Here is a 24,364-nt window from a genome sequence, read left to right on the forward strand (position 1 = left end):
CAATATACAGAAGTCTGTCCATTATATCTCCATTCATATAAGCCAACTGCTGAAGGCAGAAAAGGGATTTTCCGAAAGCTATCCAGAAAGCCCGCTAAAAATCTGCATTGAATGACATTTCCAGAGAATCCCCTATTCAAGCGATATTACTTCAGAGGCCGGGCGAGTCGCGTTCATTCGAGACCACTCGTTATCTTCAAATCTGATTATCTTCATAAATCATGAAAAACCGCTCTTCGCCGTGGATTCACGATAATTTTATCAAATTTCTTGGAGAAGGTGAGGCGTGGCCCGTGCTCCATGGAGCTGCTAGTCACCGTAAAAAACACGTTTTATAAGCGTTCCCTGAAATATCGCCAACTGTAGCCGACACGGAGACCCGCGATAAAACGTGGAAATCCAATGGGAGTCGCAGTGTTCCCACGGGACGCCGAACTTCGGCGGATAACCGCGCGCTGTTGGAGCCTTGGAATCGATTCCATTTTGGTCACCTACAAACGCTTTTCTGCAGCAACGAGTAACACGGCTCGGGTCCAGCAGGTCGTAATTCGACGAATTTCAACCAGGAAAGTCGACAATCGCAGGCCGGCTACGTGCTTGTTAGTTTTGTCGAGTAATCGGTAACGGCGATCTCGACTTTCGTCGAGAAAATCGTGAAATAAGAGCAATTAAAATCAGGTTTGAGGATTTCAGATGAAAGCGACAATTAAGACTAAGGATTTGCATTACGGGTTAGGTGATTTCTAGTATGTAATTATGAATGAGTTGCGGCTTTTCTTGCATTCATGAGAAATTTTACGCTTTCAGGTGTGTTTTTCGATCGGTTATTAATGTTAGTAGGAATACGTTTTGTCATAACAGAACTTGAGCTTTGCAAGTTTGGACTGTGAGACGAGGGGACTTGCGATGTTTATTTGTCACGTAGCATACTGGCCACAAATTTTCACGTGTGTGTAATAATATAAAGTTAACAGACATGTTACACATTCTTTTCAAAGAGATGTGGAGTAAGTCGAAACACTACCCTGAATAATTTAGAAACAAATGAACGTAAAGTCGAAAAACGCTTTTCCAGCCCCGCATTTTTTTTTTATCGGTGCTTAATAAATAATTCTTTTGTACTATTTTTACTACTTACCTTATACTACTTACTTTTAAAACTTTATGTATTTAATAAATAATTCTTTTGTAATTTTTCACATTTTTTCGCTTTTTCTGATAAACTTGCTCGAGTCGTGTCATTTTTTAGATACACGGGCATACAAAGTTATACGACAAACGTTAATGGATCTTCCATTATAACAGATTAATCGATCTTCGATAGTATCAAAACCATGATTGAACTGATAACCTAGATTTTGTTCGAATGCACTAGAAATTTTATCCGTCAATTTTTCTGATTTCCTTTTTTCGTTCTAACTCGAAAATTCAAGATAAAAATCGCGCGACCCGTGAACAATGATATCCAGAGATATCCACTCTAGAGTGAAGAGCTTCTGTAACCTGAATCGCGAGACAACAAATCGATGTTGTTGCGTTACTTATGGTTTGAAATTTGTTCCGTTGTTTTAGTAGAATCGTTACTCGGTGCTCGAGGAGGAAACTAGAATTTATCGCAGTTCTTAAAGAAAAATATAAAAGAATTTATAGAGAATTTTAACTCTTGACAGTAAGTTTAAAATTCCTACAATATTCGTAATTAATTCTAACAATCTAATGTTTAATATTAAAATGCGAATAATTGCTGAAGATTTACATAATATTAACCATAATTCACTATACGACTAGCAAGGTAGAACGGAATTTTTCCTCGATTTTAATTGCATTTCTCTGTAACTAATGACTTCTCAATGAAACAAGTTTACCCATTAGCAACAGTGAGAGTTTATGTAAATTAATTTTCTTTTCTTAATGGATATAATGGCCTACTACTTTCCAATGCTGAAACACAAACTTCCTTACGTCTATTATCAAATAACCAATGAAACATAATATAAAATTAAGATGATATAACATAAATGTTTTATAATACTCACTAAGCGCAGGACCCTATTTTATAAAAAACAGCACTAAGCTGACCTACATTAATACAATTTTCGACTCTAGAATTTTACGTTAAATTATTTTCTTAAATATTACAAACCTTTTTGATTGTTGAAAGAAGCGTAAAATTGAGTCGCAGATTCTAAAGAATCTGTAAAAAGCATTAAGGATAAATCAAACGCAGAAAATTCAAAATCTACCAGATTTCAGTTAAACCTCTGCTAGCGCCATTTCCTGTGGCGAAATTCAACGTTTTCGCGTCTGATGTACTCGACAAGATGTACGACACGAGCGATCAGAAGGACAATGTTCCAGCGTACCATCAGAAATGACAATCTAGCGCGTTCACTGGCCACGTTAACGTCTCGTCCCACGAAATTTCTCCATTAAAATGAATGCGCAAAATCCCCAGTACAATGCTTGTGTATACGAAATGCCGTGGGGAACTTCATGGAAGCCAAGTTCACGGGGAAACCCCGCAAAATCTGGTCAAATTTGCTAGCCAGGGTGGTAGGAAGGGATAATAATACGGTGTACCCGTAATCTCTCTAAATGTTGCTATGTTGCATTCATTAATTCTCGGATTTGAGGCGAACGTTGTTTATCTTCGTAAATAGATTAGTTTGTTCTTCCTTTGGATATTGGAGTTTGGCATACAAAAGAGGAAGAATTACTTTAATTTAGATTTGATAACTCGTGATATTGAATGAGTGTTGTTGTGTAAGTTTTAGTTTCTGTGAAGGAAGTCTCTTTAGAATTGCAGTTATTTTGTTATCTATTTTTTAGTTAATTATATGTGACGATAATGGCACAAAGGAAGAAATATTTATGGGCATAAATCCTTTGGAAAGATTTTTCAAACGATATAATTAAATCATTCAGACGCCACATTGATCGATATAAATCATATGTATTGGAGAAATACAGAGAAACAATAATGTTACAGATTTTCAAATTATCTTTTTGTTTTTTATTAGGTACTAGAGCTAAACATTTTTCGTGCACAGTGTGCTAGAACATAAACTCGGACAATCTTTGTAAATATGCGCTTTATGCGTGTGAGATATTCTTCTTCTCTTGTAAAAATAAAACGTAATAAACGACTACTATTAAAAATTAAATTTAGGTTGCACGAGTTAAAAGATAATATGTTTTACGTTTAAACTAGCTATAAACGAATGGGAAAAAGCAACAATATCTCGTAAAAGATAATTATGTAGTAACACACATTTTAGAACCCAATAACACGTACGTTAAATTACCTAACTACTTATGAACCAAATTGCATAATACATTTTTCATATTCTTTAAAATAAGAATTTGTATATTAAAAATCTCGTATGGAAAATTTAAAAAATTTTGCATCTCCTTCGCCTTAAAAAAATATTTTAAAGTAAAATAGTAAAATAAAATAAAATCTTAATCGTAGAAAATTAAACGACCTTGAAGGAATATTAATAGTAAGCCTAACAATTGTCCAGAGAAAGTGAATTCACATAGTGCCTCTTACTATCAATTTATCAAATTATTCATATGCTCCGGGACTTGCTAGGAGAAATATACGTCTCTGAACGTCTGGCAAACACGATATATATATTTTATCAACCAGCGTTGCTCTATCGATTCAGTCGTTGCAACGAGCACCGTATGCTGAAAACTAAACTGAAAAATATTTCACTACGCTTGGTAGTTTTAAGATAGTTTTATGTGCCTGGCTCGGTAATTGATATCGTGCCTGCTAACATTGAAACAGGTGGCTAGCAGGAGAATTGAGGCAACTTTTGCATTTAGCTGTTGGTCTCGCGGACTGAATATCAAAAAGGTAACGTTCTATGTTTCTTCAGTCATAAACTGGGAATTTCTGGATGTCTACCTTTCCCACTTTTATTATACTTATATCAAATTATTCTTATATTATTAAATTAATATTTCTAGTGCCACATGTTCTATAATAACAGGTATAATAAGAATATACGACTAATATAAGAATAATATAAGAAATGAATGTAATATAGTTTTATTTTATATAGTTATTATTTAATATAATTATAGTTAACTTAGCTTTTTATTTAGGATATACCCATTAGCTTTTAAATTTTCATTCTATTTCACTTAAAATTCATTTACTCGTTAATTTACTGTTCATCCCATTTAAAATTCATTTATTTCCTAATTTACTTTTTATTTCGTTTTCTCTTTAATTACTTCATAATCTTCGCGACGTAATATTTTTCCAAGGTAGGACATCACAGATCGTCTCTATATACTATCTTCTCTAATTAAAAGTGTAATCAACTTCCACTTTCTCTCCGATTTTTCCTGTCACCGCAAAACTTCAATTTCCTCTAAGAAGGGAACATAGACGTAAAATACCACAAAAACCAAACTTCCAACTTTCCCATAACAATCACGCGAACTGCCTTCGCACGTATCAAAAATCCGCGTCATTTCTCGAAACTACATCAACAGCCAACGCTACCGTAGCGACGTAAAATATCAGCTCTGTGAAATTACTCTCGTTCATCATCGCTACTTTTGAGACAGCTGCAAGCAACCCAAAGAGGGTTGAACAACTCCTTGCAACAACAAAGTCTAAATGAAAAGCAAAAAACGCCATCAGTGTATTGACAAATACAACGCTTGTAAGCGCGCGAAATTCAAGAGATCGTACAGTCGAGTTCAATTAAACAGGGGTGAATTCATCGATGCACTACGAAGGGTCGGTTCTTTCAGGTAATTATTTAAATTATTCATTGAAATGAAAATCCAGACGAAAAGTCCACCCGAATCCCTTCAAGTGGATTTGTCTCTGTTAATTTGTACTTTCATAGCCGTACAAGTTTTTAATTGAGAGATTCAGCTAACAAGTTTAAGCGTTGATGTCGTTCTTGGGAAGATTACAAGAAGATCGCGGATATTTATGCAAATTCATATTCTTATACGCACGAGTATAACAATAGAACTTAGTTAGAGATTTGTTCTAATTACCAAATATTGTTACAGCTATTATACTTCGGATATTTCATATACTTTTGAATATTAGTTTCGATATTTCCCATAAATGCATAAAAATGCAGTCTTTTAAATATCAATTACAGAAAGATACATCGATTTTTTTTGCGCAACGAACTGTGAGTTTTGAGATTTTTAAAAATATTTAGTGTCGTTTCTACTTTACAATACTTTACTACAATACTTTCCAGGTTTTTTTAAAATGTTAAATACCATTTGTAGTAACATTTTGATCTTACTATAGGGTGTACATTACAAGTAATAATTTTTGCAAAATAAGTAACAAAGTGATTCGTGGTGCACGAAAGAGATCTCTTTATCTAGCTGAGTTACGCATTCAAAATTATTCACTGCAAAGTATCGGGATATACGTGTATGTAGAGTCATGGGTTCGATCGTGCTCGTGCGACCGATCAAACGAAAATTCCTCTCGGATCCCCCACTTCGGTTTAAATTTCGCCGCTAGTTCGACGTCGACGACGACGACGACGATGCCCGTAAGGTTTCACTACAGGCCTGCGTCAATATCGACCCGGCTTCTCTCTCGTCATGCACCCTTTCCTCCTCCACCCTCCTATGCGAGGAGGCCCCGTTGCACGTACGCGCGAGAGAAAACAACGAGTGCCGCCGCGCTGAAATATGCACGTCGGCGACTAGCCCGAGAGCGCGGTACGCATGCTCTTTTGTTACATTGTTACATATTTCGGATAGCGTTTTTATCGTTGTTCCGGAAAAATATGTTTTGACGTGGATTAAGAATGGCGGCAGTGGTGAAGAGATCTTGAATTTTCTGGTTAATTGAAGTGGTTGAAACGATGTTTGAAGATTATTAAGAATTGTTAAGGATCCATTTGAATTGTGAGGCTTCGGGGGATGGATTATATCTGAAGTGTTTTTTTATCGAATTCTGAGGAATGATGGTTTGAATGTTAAATTCACGAGAGCTGGATTCACGAGAGACGAGGAGGAATACAAATTGGAATGGTGGTTCTTAAATATCTCACTGCGTTATAAAAGAATGAGAATGAATGTTTGATTTAGGAAATAATTATTTAAAGCTATTGCATTTTTTATGTGAAGCGGTGTATTGTATTGAACGCCGAGAAATGGTAGTTTGAGTATTGGATTTTGTAAGCATAGAAGGAATAATATACGAGGTGGAATTATTTATTTAAAGACAATGAATTTATGAGCCGTAAATTTTGTCTGTAATAGAGATATTTTCATTAATGCATTAAACGTATTAATTAAATCTTTATATCAGACTTATTTTATCTTTATTAGAGTGTTATATTTACTTTTTTATTATTTATTACTCATCAAATGATATTTCTATTATCTATACAAATAATGTATTTTGATTTCACTTTATGAAAAATTGCTCCATGCTACTTCAAAATGTGTCATTATATGTTATATCAAGAAGGAAATTAAAGATCCTCTTAAGGCGATATATGTGTAGATCAATATGAAAATATATGGAAATATGAAATATGACACATGATAAATTTATGATTGTAAAACTTCAATTCATTATAGTCTGTATGACTGATTTATAGATGTGTGGATTAAAGACTGAAACTCGGGGAACGAGAGCAAACTATAAGTAGAAGTGGGACATGTATGGTCAGACACGCTTTAGTAGCACCTTATAAAAACCTTGTTAAAACCTTATATAAATTATTGTATTTATGTTACGTCGAGAATGTGTAATATGAAACATTTCCTATATTACACAAAGAATTTTTGCTGAATATTGTTTTTTTTAAATTAACAAAACATCTAATCAAATTTGATTATGTTCAAGTAATTTACAGACCTGCTCGGATATGATTAGCAAGAGACACATATAAGAAATCAGTGAGTAAATTTCATATTACAATTAACTACTTTTGTGTTCGTTTCTCAGCTGACGTTTGATTTACATTTCTTCTTTTCGTCACGAAAATTTACAAACGTTACACGATAACACAATATTGTTAAATGCACTAAATACAATTTTCAATTTAATATCCACGCGATGTACGTGCATGATATTTACAAATAAGTATATATTCAAAACCAAAAATAAAAGAAAATACCATTAATTTGAACGATAAACAACAGAAAATCAGGGAAACTGGTATCATTCACAGAGCTTCGAAAATTACATCAATACAAGTTTCTCCATATTTGTCTTCCAATTCCACGCTCTAATGAGTTTGCCATTCACATTTCCCCCGAGAACGTTAGTTAAAAAGAAAACAAGGACAAAACCTTGGCCAAAGAAGGGAGATGCAAACAAACGAGGATAATCTTTCGTAAAAATATTACTCCTCTGAACGTTTAAACATCGATAAACTTCAACGAACCTCTAATTAAATCTGGAAAATAATTCTTACATAATTTTGCATGGAGCAATTCGTGGATTTTCAATTGGAATACGGCGAGGCAGTGACTGAATAGCCTAATTAGAAGATTCGCATAATTTCCCCGACGAAATCTGCATAACTATCCCCCAACTACCGAAATCTCCCTCGTGATCTTCCCTCAGATAACACAAACACTCAATTGCACGGAATAACAAACGTCTTCTTCAAACAGCCATCCCGAACGACGCAATAAACGTCCCATCCTTTAACGTTCAGCGGTTAGCAAAGTGTCACCCCATTCCTCTGTCTCCACCCTCCGCTGGATTCGAACGATCTCCTTAACCCGGAGACCCACCAACAACAATGCCTACATCGGGTCTCGTTAATGGTGACCCTGATACTCTCTATAGCCAAATTCTCCCTTATACCAACGATTCATCACCAGAAAGGTCTACAAGGATAGGGGTGGTAACGCGAACAGTTTTCGACTTCAGGAGAGTTCTTTTGCAGTCCTTTGAAGTGATGGCATGACGCTTCTCGTGCTCCTTTTCATTTGTCACCGCGTGATGCTCTCGCTGTTGGAATTCAGTTTGGGACCTTGGGGGAGGGTGGTTGAGTTTAAGGTAATTTGTTAGATAGACTGGCGGAGAAAGGTGAGTTACTAGGTTTTCTATGTTGTCCGTGAATTTGATGTTGTCGTGCGGTTAAAAGATTGAGGTAACGTAGTGAGAACAAGGTGGAGTAAGATAATTGCAAGAAGGAGAATGAAAGGTAATTGCGAATGAGCAGTAGCTCTATGGTGAAGTTGATTGAGATCGTAATAGGTTTTTGTTGACTTGCAGCAATATTTTTAATGAAGGAACCATTCCATTTTTAATAGTTCCTGGAACCTTCACGCGTGCCAAGTTATATTAAATTAATACGATTCTTGATAAATCAAATAAAACGTAAATAATAATAGGGTTTGGTATTGTTACATGATTGAGAGATTGATAAGCATTGAACCTGACGTAACCAATGATGACCGTAATCATGTTAAAATATATGATATAAACATAAACTCACTTTCCCAAGGAATAAAAGTTACCAAAACCGCGACCTGCTGAAAACCACCCCTTGCTTCCCGCTAACGACAACTCGATCTTCAAAATTGTAAGATCTCATCATCGAAACTTAGAAAGGCGCAGTTATCTAACAAGATCGCGTCTTCATCTCATTTTTCGATACTTTTGGACTACACGGTCTCCTGAAATGCACGAAAGAGCTGAAGAACCGAAGAATAAAAATAAATAGGAAGGATATCCAAAAGGAAGAAGAAAGAGAGAGAGAGAGAAGAAACGGCTGGTAGGCTCTTCAGTTCGTAATGTACGCAGAGAAGCGTATCGATCGTCGTTGCCTCCCATGGTTCTTGCCACGAGACAGACAAAGAGCTACGCTAACCCAGCCTCCACAGTCTGCACGACGTTTTATCCTCTGTTTGCACCCTTTTCCATCCTACAGCTTCCATCACTGCCGCTTAATTCATCCCACCCTCCACTTCTCTTCCACCTAACCGTCTCTCTACCCTCGAGGTTTCTTCGTCTTTTCCGTGTTTAGCTAGGTAGCGGATCCAAGGGTCTACCTGAAATATTTCTATGGCATCGGATCGATGGAGCAGTGACGAGATCCGACGAATTTTGGCAGTCTATCAGGGCACAGGATGTAATTTCCCCTTGGTACTTGGGATAATTGGAAGAACATTTTGGCTCTGGCTTTTGTTTGTTGTTTAAGAAGAGGTTGATTTAATACGGGATGTTTTATTTTGACAGAATTATATATTTGGGTTGATTGTGATTTTGGACGATGTTGTTTAATAGGAAGATTTTTATTAAGGTGAGGGAATTTCTAAATTTCAACTTGACTGCAGCTTCAAAAGACTCATTCAATTTTTTACTCCTAATAACTTTTTTTCGTTCGCAGAATTTTTAAACTTTGATCTCACTGTAACTTTGGGAGATGACTGGTATGAAAACTTTCACTCATGCCGATTTTCTTGAATTTTAGCTTGATTGTTGTTTCAGAGAAAGCTAATGAATATATGAAAGTTGCTGTTCAAGTGGAAGAATTCTTTAGCTTTGTTAGCTTAATCATAAAACCGCCAAAGAGCGTAGTTTGTTTCGTATTTGGAAAGAGAAGCTTACTCCCTAGACACGAGATTTAGTTCATACGCTAGTGTTCATCAAAGTAACCACAAAAACTAAAAAAGAAATCTGAAGCTAGTGGCGTACAGTTCTCAAAGAGAAGATTCTCTTTCCCAGCTTGGCCGCGACATTAACGACTCACCGGAAAGCCAGTGAATATTCCTCGCCGGAAGCAGCTGCTACAGGAAGTGTATTATTCGCGTGTAACGCGCTTGCGAGTAAATTGTTCCGCGTAGTCCGTGCGCTTAAAAACGCGATTATGCTCAGTATTTTGTCATTCTGCATGCAAATTCGACTCTTGTTACGGATCAATATCATTGAGAATCATATTGATCGTGTACGATCAAAGTTCAATACTCTTTTATTGGTTCGGTGCATATTATGAAATTAAATTGTAACTGCGCATAAAAGTTACATACATTTAATCAAAATAATTTTCACATATTTTTTCCCCTCATCAGTAATGTACAATATTTTAAATTTATGATTTCATCGCTGAAAATCTGAGCGTGATTCTTGTTGAAATTTTGTTTACACTAAATCTTGAACGCGGAATGAATTTCGTGCTAACAGTGATCGTAACTCAGAATGTTATTCCAAGAGTAAATGTAAATTTATCGAACTGCATAACAACATTATAATATTTTTGTATAAGTTAGACATCTCCTTATATCAACTTGGCATTCTAACGTGATGTTCTTACACAGTTATACAATTCAAAGCATTCAGATTCGTTTTCCCTAAAATCATGATTTCTAAATTATGTCATTGTTGCAGCAACCGAGCGAACATGTATTGTCAATAACAATGGCCGTGTGAAGTTTCAAAAAGATTAAAACGAATCGTCAATATTATTGATCGCGTGCTCCTTTTGTCGTTTAGATTTCACAGCCAGAGCATATTTGAAGGCGCTTCTTTAAACAAACAGCGAGATGGAGGCGTCGAGTTATACCGGTGAAACGCGTCAAGTAAATTCACGAATCGCAACAGGTTGCTAACCGACAAAAGGACTCGCGAGACATGCCACGAAATCTCAAGAAATCTTGAAAAGAGGTTGGAAAATTGAGGTTTGAGAATCGAATCGTCTGGATGATATTGCGTTACCAGTTCGCATGATAAATGTGCTTTTACGGTTTCCCTTTAAACCGCGGCAGAAACACGATAGGTTTGTTTGGCCGATGGTCAGATATAGAGCACGAAAAAGGGGTGAAAGATCGGGGATTGTTCCTTGAGCCCGGCAGATTTGTGAACTCGATACGACGCAAAGGGATCAGATGTCGTTCGTGGAAAGATTTCGATTCTGTCGTGGGGTGGATTGTAAAATACGGTTTTTGGAGTTTTCCAGAATGATGGACGTTCGTTCCCATCTTTGTCTTCATATACAGTGGCTATAAAAAGTATTTCTTTCTCTTATCCTTGTTTTCAAATGAAGCATTTTTTTTATAGTAGTTTCTACATTTCACTTTTGCAGTATCAACTTTTTGTAGTCGTACGAAGGTATTACTAAATAATACAAAATTTAATATACTACTTGAACTTAATTAATTAGTATATAAATGCTATGATAAATACAATGGTGCACAAATACTTTTAATTAAAATACTATTAATTAAAAATTTTAAACATGTCTGCGGTTGTACCGACACCGACTCTTCTGCTGATTTTATTATTAAAGCCAAACTAATGCCACAGACTTTAACGAAGAAAATGTTTTGAAGTAGTAAAATTGAAAACTAGTTTGTCTTTAATACGTTTCCATAATATATATATATATATATATATGTAATCACTAATCACCAAAGAGAATTGTGCAACCTAATAATCTTGCATCCTCGTGAAGGATGGACACGTCTGACATCTGGTATTAATTGAACAGGCATGATTAAACGTTGTCAAAGTTATTATTATTGCGCGACTCAGTTGGACGAGACGGAGATTCCATGAGATATTTAAGCGATCGTCATGCAGCACGACATACCACGATTGTACTTGGTAGCCCATTAATGCCGCCTCTAGCACGTGATTCCTGGTAATTAGGTCAACGCCGTACTCGCGCCATTGTGCGTGTTCGCATTAGATACCATGGGGACGAGGCTATAATTTCCCTGGCCTTTTTTGCAACCACTTCAACTCTCCTACACGTTAAGAAATTTTAATTTCAAGATAAACGTCGATGAGACGACAATTTGCGTTTCACACAGATATTTCACCTCATAATTGACAAAGACGAGTTAATACGTCGCAGTGATTGCTAATCTCTTATTAAGAAACCTTGTATCTCTTGACGAGTCGTTTTATTTCTGCTAACGATAAATTATGTCAATATAAACGGGCTAAAATTGTTCTAATAGAAATTGATTTGCTTTTATCAAATTTTAATTTGGTGATTACAGAAGATTTCGGTTAAGAAATGACCCAATTAACAGAAATTGGAACTCTGATCTGATATGATAGAAGATTTATTTTTAGAATGCATCGTAGTATTAAAGAGAGTTTTGTTACGGTAGAATCTTACACTATTATTATGAACCAGGATAGTGAATTATAAATATAAGCTTTTTGATTTCTAAGAATTTTGTTCGTTAAAAAGACGATGAAATCCATTTTCTGGATAGAAAATTCCTAAAATTCTCTAATAATATATCTGACCTACATGTCTGTTTATCACCTGTTGAATTAAACCTAATCTTCTATGTCCTTTTGAATCATACACACCCCTTTAAGCAACAATTTCCCCCTTCAATTCCCAAGCGACTCCTAACCAACCCCAGTGTCTACTACCGCGATCCTAACACACCCAAAATCCCGCAGAAACATCGCCAACCCTAACCTACAGCATAAAATCATCACGAACTTTCTACAGCCAATCAAACCTCTCGTCAAACCAAATATCAAACACCGCTATTCAATATATTTGACCATAAGACCCTTAATCCAGTCGGTAAAGTCAATGGAAACGATATAATCCGCTCGTAAAATCGGTCAGATGTTAAAATTTATATATTTTGAAAATCAAAGTAACTAATTTCAGATATTTTGAGAAGCATAAGTACTTAGGCTTCGAAAGACTTAGGATGTGTTTTCTGACGACTATTTACGTCAAAGTAATCAAATATACCATAGATACCTGAGACTAGTTATATTCTTCTTTAAATGTTTCGTGTTCATCATCTTCATTATATATTATGAATTTCAATCGTATAACTTATAATCAAACTAACGGATTTTTATGCATTTTTATATTACTATGAACATAACTAAAGAAACGGAATCTAAATAGAAATTTATTTCACCTACCAAGTATTATAATAAATACTAATATATACAATTAATACAAATATTAATATACATAATACAAATATTATAATAAATAGTATTATAATAAACTCTATTTTGGATACTTGACATGTTTTCGCATATTATGTGAATTATATGCATTTTTGTAGCATCAAATTTCTCATAAATGCGTAAAAATCCCTAGTCTAATTACAATCGTGGACAAAAATAATTGGACAGTCAAATTAGTTACTGAATAATATATATATATACCATGTGGAAGGATATATATATATTTATTTATATATAACAAGGGATACATAAGGATATATAATAAATAAAAGTTAAGTATATAACTGTAGTAAGTACCAAATCCATTACATGTCCATTTATTTTTTGTCCACGACTACGTCTAAACGAAGTTCTACCATACGTTCGTATAGCTGAATTCCAATCTATACATCCCATACATCTCAATTCCAATTCCCACAAGAAAAGATGCAGCGCACACCTTCCCATACTATATATCTCCATGAAATTCGAGTATTTCGCGTTCGGATCATATCGATATTTGCATCTTACCTTGCGTGCTGCCGTTGGGCTGACCTGGCTGTGGTATCCCTGGATAAAGGGGCGAGGGATGCGGCGAGGGTTGATTGCTGGGCGGTCCTGTAGAATGCGGATTGGCAGTCGTAGGGGTCGGCGTGGCCGATGCTACTTGCTGGGATTGTTGGGATTGCTGCACGGTACCGGCTGACGTGGGTGTTGCTGCAGGGGTGCCACCACCACCAACGCCACCGGTACCAATACCCCCAGCGGCTGGTTGCTGCTGTTGCGGCTGTTGTTGCTGCTGTTGCTGCTGCTGGGGAGTCTGTTGCGGCGTTGGCGGCTTCTGACCGTCGGGAGAGTCGCCGGCCGTTTCTGGAAACGAGCAACGAGAACGATTAGCAGGAAATATTAATGAACACGGCGGCGTGTCTGAAACAGTCTGTACGCACGTTTCTGCTGGTTTAAGCGAATGGTTTTCGGGCAATGGTTCGTACTGGGAATGGATGGTTTCTGACGATGCGATTTGAAGAGGAGGATTGAAATCGATGGCGAGCGTGTTCAATTATTTCGGTGTACTATCGTTTGGAGCTATTTCGGCCTGCAACCGTTTGGAAGTGTTTTGCCGTTTACTTTTGAGAATGTGATGAAGAGATCGATTGGCTCCAACAAGAGTGAAGTTTTCAGAGTTGAAAGAGGAATTTCGGATGTTTGTCACATTGATGTGTGTTTAGGCTTGGTGGATGTACGTTTTATAAACATAAAACCAGTTTATGTTAAAACCAGTTTAAGTTAGTACAGTGAAAAGGAAAGGATAATATAGAGGTAATTTAGTACGGTACAGGAAACGACAAAAAACACGACAAAATCGAAATTGATACGTGGAATGTATATAATAAACTTAAATTTCTGACAGAAGCTTGTCTTATCATTTTTGTCGGTAAGAAGGTCCGTATCATTATCGTCTCATGATAAAATAATCGTTCCACTTTGAAACTCATCTCTGATCTTTCATGAATTTTAAAAGATGGATCCGAAAATTTGGTCTATCAGAAAATCTAAAGGCAATTACTTCTTTTATCCTCAGTATCGATTTGGGCACACCATACAATAAACGTTACGTATTTGCGCTATTAAAAAATATATGAACAGAGAGAAGAAATATATGAAGACAATCTGCAGAAAATATGAAACAACAACGATAGCTATCCAAAATTAGCCACGTTTCTATAAAACGAAGGTAGACGCATCACGTGTCCGACGGTTCCGGAAATTGAGCCCATGTCTGGGTGATAACAAGCGCGGAACCTAATTACGTTCTTTAGCGTTTCGTCTTGCCGTTCGCGTCTCGTTCCCACCCGCAAATCATGGGCCCTTATTTCCTGATTAGCCGGAGGCTGGACAATTTCCACGGGATAGACGGTCCTGTACTCGTACATTCCTGAATTTGTCCACGACGAATAAAACTCCATCCCACAGAGATCTCATCCCCCAAAGTGACTCGAAATTTGAAACTTTAGCGATATTCGATGGTTGTTTCGAATTTGATAACATTCGTGCGCGTAGATACTGGTTTTATGATTTCATAGAGTTGGTTTATGGTAGTTCAAGATGGTTGAAGTTCGTACAGATAAGAGAAATTGGGGTTGAAGAGAAACTTGAGATAAGTGAACGTAGTCTATGGCCGAGGGGAAACATACATATGTTATTCTGAAAGCTTGGGATGTTAGTACGTTCGTGAACGATGTCTATGGCTGTTAGGTAGATTTACCCGAAATTCAGAGCAAGTTTTAAATAACTGGAGATAATAAGAGATAATTTGATTATAGATATTAGGTCGTTACATATAAAATGTCATTTTGTTTAAAATTTGGAAGTAACAGATGGATATTGATCAATTGTTATGGGGTTGGATGTTGTTCAATTTTTACAAAATAACAATTATCTCTTCAGGGATATTCGTGGGTACATGGATGTTTAATTTTTGTTTAAATAAAACATGAAGGTATGTAAGTTCGATCACAAAATGGAAATTTGAATTTAAATTGTACCATCGTAAGGAACAATCGCACGAATGAAATATGGGACAGTTCAATTTCCTCTCGAGCATCGACATTTCAAGTTTTCCTATAAAATCTCTGACATACGGTAGAAGCGGAAAACTCACCATTTTCCGGAAACGACGTGGACCTTATGACGGGCAACAGGATTCCTTTCTGTACCAACTCGTCTCTGCTAGCACGTACAGAGATTTTCCTCTCGAGCGCTGCAATCGTGAAGAACAATCCCTAGTTAATATCCTGGCTTATCGATAAATCGCCACTAGGTCATTTAGTGTATCAAATGATAATCCTTAAATTATTTTTCAGTCTATCATTTCACATTTTTTAATATTTATTATTAAAAATATACTCACACAATGAGGCAGCTTCGAATTTATCCGATTTCTTTTTCCGTTTCCACTTCCACGGTTTAAAGAGTCTACCGAGGGCTGAAAATTTGCTTTTCCTCTCAAGGGGTGGTGTTCTTGCCCCCGAGCCCAAACTGTTCGTCCGTAATGCCGCCCCATTTTGCTTTTTCGCTGTAACAGACAAATATATTTACATATAGAAATTGTTTCCAGTTGCATAATATGTTAGAAGTATTATTAACCCCTTAACCTACGATTTACGTTCGAGAATTTTGGGCCGACTTACGTTTGGCCCGATCATCTACTACGGGCTATGCCCGTAATATTTACGTTTGGCCCGATCATCTACTACGGGCTATGCACGTAATACTTACGTTTGGCCCGATCATCGTACTACAGGCTATGCCTGTAGTTGTAGGTTAAGGGGTTAATAAACTGCGAATGTTCATTTTAATCTCATGTAATTGAAGAAACAGAATATAAATAAAGATTTGCTTCATCTACTAGATGTTATTACGAATTTTAACATATTTTTATATGTTGTGTATATGTTTTTATGCTTTTAAAATCACTATAAATGCATGAACCCGTCGTGTAATTATTAAAAATATATTTTATTAATGAAAAAATGCTAAAGGTAGCTGCATCAGAATCTTATCATAGAAGGATTATGTTACAAAATAATGTAGCGTCTGAAATCAAAACGATTGTCGGTAAAATAAAAGGGTGCAACTTCATCGACTGTTGCATTCCACTCGTGTTATCGACTTGGGATACGATTGCCGTGTTTCCACAATTTTCCAGGAAAACGTAAACCAGGAATTTCTACGTTACCGACAAGGGATGAAACAACCCCTAGAAAGTGCATTTACCACAATCGCACTGGCGAATCGATGATAACTTTAACGAAACAATTCGAGGAAATATCGTTATCGTTTGTCGGAACACTTGGTTTCTAACGAATTTACACATAAAATGTTTATTTTACGAACAAATATTAAGGAAAGTATAATTAAACTGATTTATATACAATAAAAAAAAGAACAAAAATTCATTCATATATTGAATGATATAACATTTCCTACTTACTTCTACTTTGGAACTTAAAGGAAGTTCCAAAAAGTAGACAAGACGATGACGCGACAATAAAAGATTCATATTAAAATACTTCCGCTTGTCTTTATCTCGAAAGGGAAAAGAATATAAGATAAACCCAGTCTTCTGCTAGAACTTCTTAAAGATTGTTTTACCAAGTTTTATTGCCCCCGCCCTTTCCGTAGTTTTTAAGAAGGAAGGTCTGTGTGGGCGGTGGACAAAAGGAGATAAAGCATGTAACGTACGATGATAATACGATGAAAGGCGACTTCGGAAGTAAAACTTATTTTCCAGGATTATTGTACATCTCGAGATATGACACTGTTTACAAATGTTGGACAAATATTCGTGGAGAATTGTACTGAGCGTGGCCAGCTCTCTCCCTCTCTCTCACACACACACATGGTTCTGTTCCTCTTAACTCATTGTTAGACGGCCATGTCGATGTCACTATAAAATCAATACCCGACATCGTGGCCCCATAGATATTTAATGGCTATGGCCCTTCATAAAAAAAGGCAATATCGTTTGGAAAATATGATCAAATAAATTTTTCAGTTGTATTCGGGAAAGGTTGGATAATAAAAAACTGTGAAAAATGGAATTGAAGAGATCCTGAATAGGGAGATATTTCTAATGTTTCTAGAATTAGTAAGGAAGCCTTGATATTAATATTCATGAAATATGATATATTGCGATCTCCGTAACCGCTTCTTATATTTAGAATTGTAAAACTTTAGAACTATTCCGCTCTAGTAACCGCCAATTGATCTCGTAATAACATCCTCTGTTAACAACTAATTAATTCGTATAGCAATTAATACGTTGAAATTACGATGACTGTTAAAACATTTCGAGTCTTCCATGTTCCATGCGCTACAAGCTTAAAAATTCTTCGGATTTCGTAAAGATTACATTACAACGTAATCGTTGGGAATAAAATACGTGGTAGATTGAGCGTGTAATAAATGTCAAATGAGAGTAATTTAGAAACCAATTCTGTTTGCCACGTCGTAATATGCAAAATATTTATCGCCAACTCTCAAATAATTAAAATATACCAGCTTTCTACGGTATTCGAAATAATCCACTTTAACGCAGAGCAATTTTATCAATTCGAAATTTGCCGACTTTATATCTACATCTTTTTCTTAAAAACTATTATCCACACATTAAAATACAACGTCACAATGTTACTTAATGCTCACCTGTTTAAGAAAATTTAAATACCACGCCATTAAACTTTAACCGCACAATCCAACGTCATAAACGTCGCCTCAAAGAACTTTGTCCACGATGCAATAAAACCAGCTCACAAAGGAGAAACTTCTCCGATATCCTGCTTGTACATAGATTTTTGTGAATGTCGAACGTCCATTAATTAATATCTGCTAGAACATCTCGAACACGAAAACTAAATATAATATAAACCATGTGTTTCCAGATGATGAGGAACAACTGAAACAACATAAGAGGAATCGTCGTGGAAAGAAAATTTCGGGAAGCCCCTAGAGAGGGATAATGGACGATAACGTGCGGTAGGGCAGTTTCGTCGAGATCGACGATTATTATCGGTCCTGAACGTCCCTCAGGGATACTTCTGGTCGGCAGATCTTCTATGGTGAATTCTTAGTATGCGGGGGCGAATTTCGTTGGCCTATCGCATCGTATGGCCGTACTCAGTCCCCGAGCGTCTAGTTTAGGAGCAATTAGACCGAGTGACGAATGTCGATCGGTTTTGCTCTTGACGATGTCTGTTAAAGGGAAATTTTGGGATAGTTGATATTCCAAAGAGATTGCCAATTATTTTAACACGAAGGAATTGTCCTAACATGTATATCTGCATAATCACCCACTTGCAAGATTTTATTAATTGCTCAAATTAACAACTTATAATCCATCGTTCTGATGAGTTTGATATTTTTTATTGAAATAAGAAGAAGTTAAAATAGGAAGCCGTTGATGGCGTAGCGGCTTTTAGCGTCATGGTTGTTTTATATAAGATAATAATAGTTCTATGATATAATGTAAGCATGAAAGTATAATAGATAGGGTTCCTGGTATCGATGGAATAGATACCGACGAAGTTTTCAATTATGAAGAACGTGTACCATGTGAAGTGAATAATATCAGTGTTATAAAATGATAGAGAAAAATGTACAAGGCCAATTCCCACCCTCTTTCGCAGATACTATAATAAAAGTTTTTGCGATAAAATGTTTACATTCACGTACACAATACCATAACATTGTTTATTACGTGTATTTCATTGGAAGTTGTATTCCTCTGGAGGTAGATAAATGCAATCTATGGCATTTAAATATATAAGAAACTGTCGTCATTTGTTTAAAATTGTAAAATATAGGAGATTCTTATGCGTTATTCATATAGAGCAAAAATTGATATCGATATTCCAAGAGACGCCAACTTTTCCGTCAATCGGTGTTTTCATTATTCCTCTTAGCGTCTAGCTCGCAGAAAAATACATAAAATCGACATAAAAACGATACATAAAATGGTCGTCGGTTTGTTATCGAAAAGCTGAATTAAGAGATTTTATCAGTTCCATAAATTCTATCGTAATTGAAATACAATATTTAATCCTCAATTAAAACCCTAATGTTACATTTGGTACATTCGTGATCAGTTTTATCAAAATCTTAAGATCGAAAGTCAAAAGTCAAAAATTTCAAGACAAAGATAAAAGTTTGCGAAGTTGAATCCTAAGTGCCACATTATTACAATATTAAAAATTCCAAATATTTCGTCGATACTTCTTACGAAACACGTGCGATATATCAATAACAATTTTCTAAATTTTCACTAACTAAGAGACACATATTCTTTAGATTAATAAAAAAAAGTTAATAAAATTCTCTCACCCACACCAAAAGCGAGTTTGGATCTTCTCAGAAACAAATTCTCATAGATGGCAGGATGGCAGAATGTAATCTGGTTGCTTCTTGTTCAACGGACAATGCGAGGGCGGAAGTGTAAGGGATCAAAGGAAGAAAAATCTGTCGGATCTTCCGGCGTTTCAATAAGAAGCGACACGGTTCGAAAAATAGCAAGTTCGATTTCTGGAGGTCGAGACTTTTCTCTCGGGACAGGAGTAGACTCAATGCCATCAGAAATGGCTTAGTGGCGTCGAAGCTGTTGGCACGAGATTCGAGGAGAAGGCATTCCTTGGCAACGATCGTGGCTGAAAATTACTCGAAGAACGCTCGATCGATCGGGTATGCGATATCCGTTTCGAACAGCTCCGCGTTGATCGAACCACGTGGATAGTTCAGCTTCGAGAGAACTCGATCTTTTGAATATTTTTCGTGTCACGTGGATGAGTTCAATGAACAAATGTCGAGAGAGAACAGAGAAATTGGATAATCAAAAACGCGACAGTGACCCAGAAAGTTATTGATTTTTCAATTACAATATAATTGTTATGGTAGCGGTTTTTAATTTCGTTTATCGATCTGTGAAATACTATAATCTCGTAATTTAAGAAAATCGCATATGTGTCTGTAATTCGTAATTTGTACAAAAGTTAGTGCAATGTACCGTAAAATAAATCTTTCCGTGGAAATTCAGATTGCTTCGATAAGAAAGTTGGTTCACCGATTACAATGCCTCGCGGAAGTATTCATACACTTGTCGACAACTTTTACGAATATATTACGTTTGTTGTGTAAAATATTGTGAAATTTCGTTAACATCGTAATGATACCTAATTACCCGGCAATATATTGGCAAAATTTTTGATTCTAAAATTTTATATAGCAATTATAAGACATTTAGTACAAGTATATGTATATTTCGCGAAGATGACAAGAATTTGAACAGCCCGTCATCCACGATATTAATAAATCTCATAATTAGTATTCGTTAAGACTCTCTTTCGCATTTATTACATACTTTACGTAACCATTCATGCTTTATACTATTTTTTTACTAAATACATATGCTTGCAATAGATATCTTGTATAAATCTTATATAAATCTTGCATAAATAGATTATTCCAATATAATCATGATAATCGCGTTTGATAATAGCGCTGATAAAATTACAAAATATTTTACGTAACGCTTACAATATACACCTGAAAGTTTCCTCTGGTAAATATACGAATACTTTTGTGAGTCACACAGTATGTCATTCTTAAAAGTCGATTATATTAATTAATTTTACTTGAAATTAAGCACAATCTTGTCTAGTTATTTGATGTAATCGAACACCCTTCCCTTCGAATTTGTTTAAAATCATTTACAGTTATAATACTGCACAGATACCATAGCAGTTGAGGGATAAAAGACGATCTACCACCTACATCATCTTCCCTTGTATAATGCCAAGTTGCCCAACCACGAGTAGCTTAAGCAATTACCAAACATTAATCTTGATCCTGGAATTCCATTAATCTCCAACTATATCGACGATTCACGTGCAAAGCGTGTCGTTGTCTCGCGTAGAATATATCGGTGTCTCGCGGGCCGAAGTGGAATAATTGACGCGACAAAGCGTTTCCGGTGCCTAGGAGGCCTATTCACGCGCGTCAAAGGCCGTCGAGAGTCGTTGCACCGATGTGCATCGTCTACCGTTCGCGGACAATGGCAATATTAACGCGACGATGGAGTGCAGTTTCCTATTGTTCGAGATCCCGATGCATCTTACTGCAAGTCCGCTTATTATCGTGGCAAGACATGGTAAAAAGAGGAAGACAAATCGGCAGCAACTGTCGTTCCCATAGCGCATCGTCAAAAGTGATATTTTCTCGCTAACATTATTTTTCCATTTTCTTCTCTTTCTTCTATTTGTTCCATCTATCTTTTATTTATATCCGTAGTAAGATTTAGAGCAGACAACGATTGCTATAATATTATATATTGATAAGAGATAAGACTGAGGAAACGATAACACGATCTGTTGGTTTAGTCGATGCGCGGGATTTACGTCAATTGCGAACCGAATGATCGAAACTTGATTAAATATAATCGTATGTTATGATCGTATGTATTATGTTTAATTTGATAAACGATAAACTACTACGATGTTTATCAATGTAACTACCCGAATTTGCTCTCCTTTATGTCGCGATACTCGTGTCTTGATTTTAATATGTTTCAATAACGAAGCCACATTGTGTGCAATTAACTCCATAAATTGAAGGAGCTTCAGAAATCACATTGATCAACTCGATATATCAAAGAGCAGAAAGAACCGATGTTGCGAACACTATTTCTTAAAAGTTTCCTGGAATTTGCTATTATTTATATCATCCTCGTACGATACGTATATAGATTTATGGAAATAAGCATTTGTTTCTTAAGAATTGCATAGTAATCGTGTACTCGAGTATTGAAACTAAGAAGCTAATAAAATTTGAATTTGATCAATTTGATTTCTGAGAAGGTCGTATAATTCTCTTCATTACCAAACAACGCTAACAAAACCCCGACTATAGGCGAGACACGTAATACACCAAAATCTTCAGAAAGAAAAGGATCTTCCATACACCCTTTCATCAAAGTAGTCATAAAAATTATCCTTAAATCCTGAAACTCCACCAGGTTAAGACCCAACCACTTAGCCACTCACACCATCGCACGACTATCTACTTACACAGTTCCCCATCCTAAAAACATTATAATCCCTAAGCTCCGCCATCAAAAGTTGCTCGAAACAGCTATTCTCCTCGAACAAGCCATTGTTTAAGTATCCTCGAGGCGGGCAATAGAATTCTTGAACGCGTTATCGAATCACACGACAATTTAATTCTCACGACGGCATGTGTGCGTCTCGTAGGCATCGAACATAGTCGATATCGATCGATAATGAACTACCGCCATTCGATACGTACTCAAGATGTGTGTGTACGCAAGATGAGTCTATACGCGTGTACGTGTGTGTAACCGCGCAGGGTACGACGCTTCGTAATTCCCGGGTCAGAGTGGTTAATATGCAAATGGAAGCGACGACCACCGACCCGCATAGATACTTGCGGTCGTTTAATCTGGCCAAACCGAAGGGATTCGACGAAATCCGCCTTCATAAACGCATTTCCGCCACGGGGATTCCGCTTCATCGTGTAAACAAACCGAATCCTTATTAGTACGCGGTCCCACGGACAAATCGAGGGTCGCTCGTCGCGGATACACGATTTTATACTGGGGATCGTTTTTTGCTAACCGGGGGATGTTCGGTTCGATCGAGCATCAAAGAAGGGTAGATGAAGTGCAAGTATGGGACTAATCGAATGAATAATTGATAAGTGTCGCTGGTTTTCGAGTGTTTGGCGAAGTTGAAGTATAGATCAAAGTACAGGTCCTGGATATTTTGGTGTCGATTTTATACAGTTTCGATCGTGCATTACGAAAAGTGGATGAAGTACGTACAAATGCAAAGAGCATTCGGTTCAATAATTGATACACGTAACTGGTTTTTTTCGGTCTGCTTGAAGCTAAAGTATAGGTTTAAGTACAAATCGAGGGTAGTTTGGAATGGATACACGATTTTATACAGTTTCGATGGATCATCACGAAGTACGGATGTAGCTCGTTTGTTACAGTCTGTTGGAAGGGTGGGCGAAGTTGGTGGTACGAAGGGTGAATAAAGATGAATATGAAATAAAGAGATACAAGCATAAAATAAAAAAGATATTTCATCGAAAGAAAGTTTAAAAATTGCCAGGAGATATTAAATTTAAAAAAGTAACGAACCTTAACAAAATTTCTCAGAAGAGCGAGATAAACCGAAGAATTATTGAACATCACACGAATACGTGTCTATATCAAACGTAACATGGAATATCTTTTTAAAAAAGTAACGGACTCTGATAAAATCTCCAGAACAGAAAAATAAGCCGAAGAGTTATTAACATTGTACAAATACATATATCAAACGTAACGTGCAACATCTTTCGAAACAAAAACCCTCGCAATGTCTGCCGGGAGGAAATTAATTATCTTGGTTGGAACGGAATACATGGGGGAGAGATGAAGACGATTCGCAGGGGCGGTGGCGGCTCGCCCCCGGCTGCAGTTACGGGTTCGATATTACGAGCGGACAAATGGACTCGAACGTCCCTCAACTATGTCGTCGTGCGCCATAAGGGCCGTTGGCGTCGCTTTGACGCAACAGGCATTCCCGCTACAACAATGGACAAGCGTTATTGTTCGAGGGATCTTGAACCGTGCCGAGTGGCTCTATAATCGGTCGACAACCTGACGTCGTTGGTCGTTCGCTCTGTTAAACGGATATGTACACGCAACGGGACTTACCGAAGGCCATTGATGCGCGAATGATAAACTCAAGGGCTAATCCGCATGGGAGAAACGACGACAGATAACTTCGTTAGAAATTATACGATTTACGATTATCGTACTACGTTTCCTTGTGTCGTGTCTATCTTCTTGGAATAATTATATTTTGAAAAGAAAATTAGATCGAGAAGTTT

At 36.5% G+C, this 24,364-nt stretch overlaps 1 protein-coding gene across 11 annotated transcripts in view; it reads right to left on the reverse strand.

The window, feature by feature from the left end:
- The window catches only part of LOC117239509 (phosphatase and actin regulator 4B), a 392,276-nt gene that overhangs the window by 233,735 nt on the left and 134,177 nt on the right, over positions 1 to 24,364 (reverse strand). For all 11 annotated transcript variants that reach the window (XM_033505127.1, XM_033505126.1, XM_033505131.1 and 8 more), the window contains 3 exons: positions 15,825 to 15,989; positions 15,576 to 15,674; positions 13,445 to 13,783 (listed from right to left, as the gene is read on the reverse strand). In XM_033505127.1, the coding sequence (XP_033361018.1) occupies positions 13,445 to 13,783; positions 15,576 to 15,674; positions 15,825 to 15,989 (603 nt within the window). The remainder of the gene's footprint in view (positions 1 to 13,444; positions 13,784 to 15,575; positions 15,675 to 15,824; positions 15,990 to 24,364) is intronic.

Source organism: Bombus vosnesenskii, unplaced genomic scaffold (assembly GCF_011952255.1).
Source record: "Bombus vosnesenskii isolate JDL3184/JDL3185 unplaced genomic scaffold, Bvos_JDL3184-5_v1.1 scf7180000014105, whole genome shotgun sequence".
NCBI classification, from domain to species: Eukaryota; Metazoa; Arthropoda; class Insecta; order Hymenoptera; family Apidae; genus Bombus; species Bombus vosnesenskii.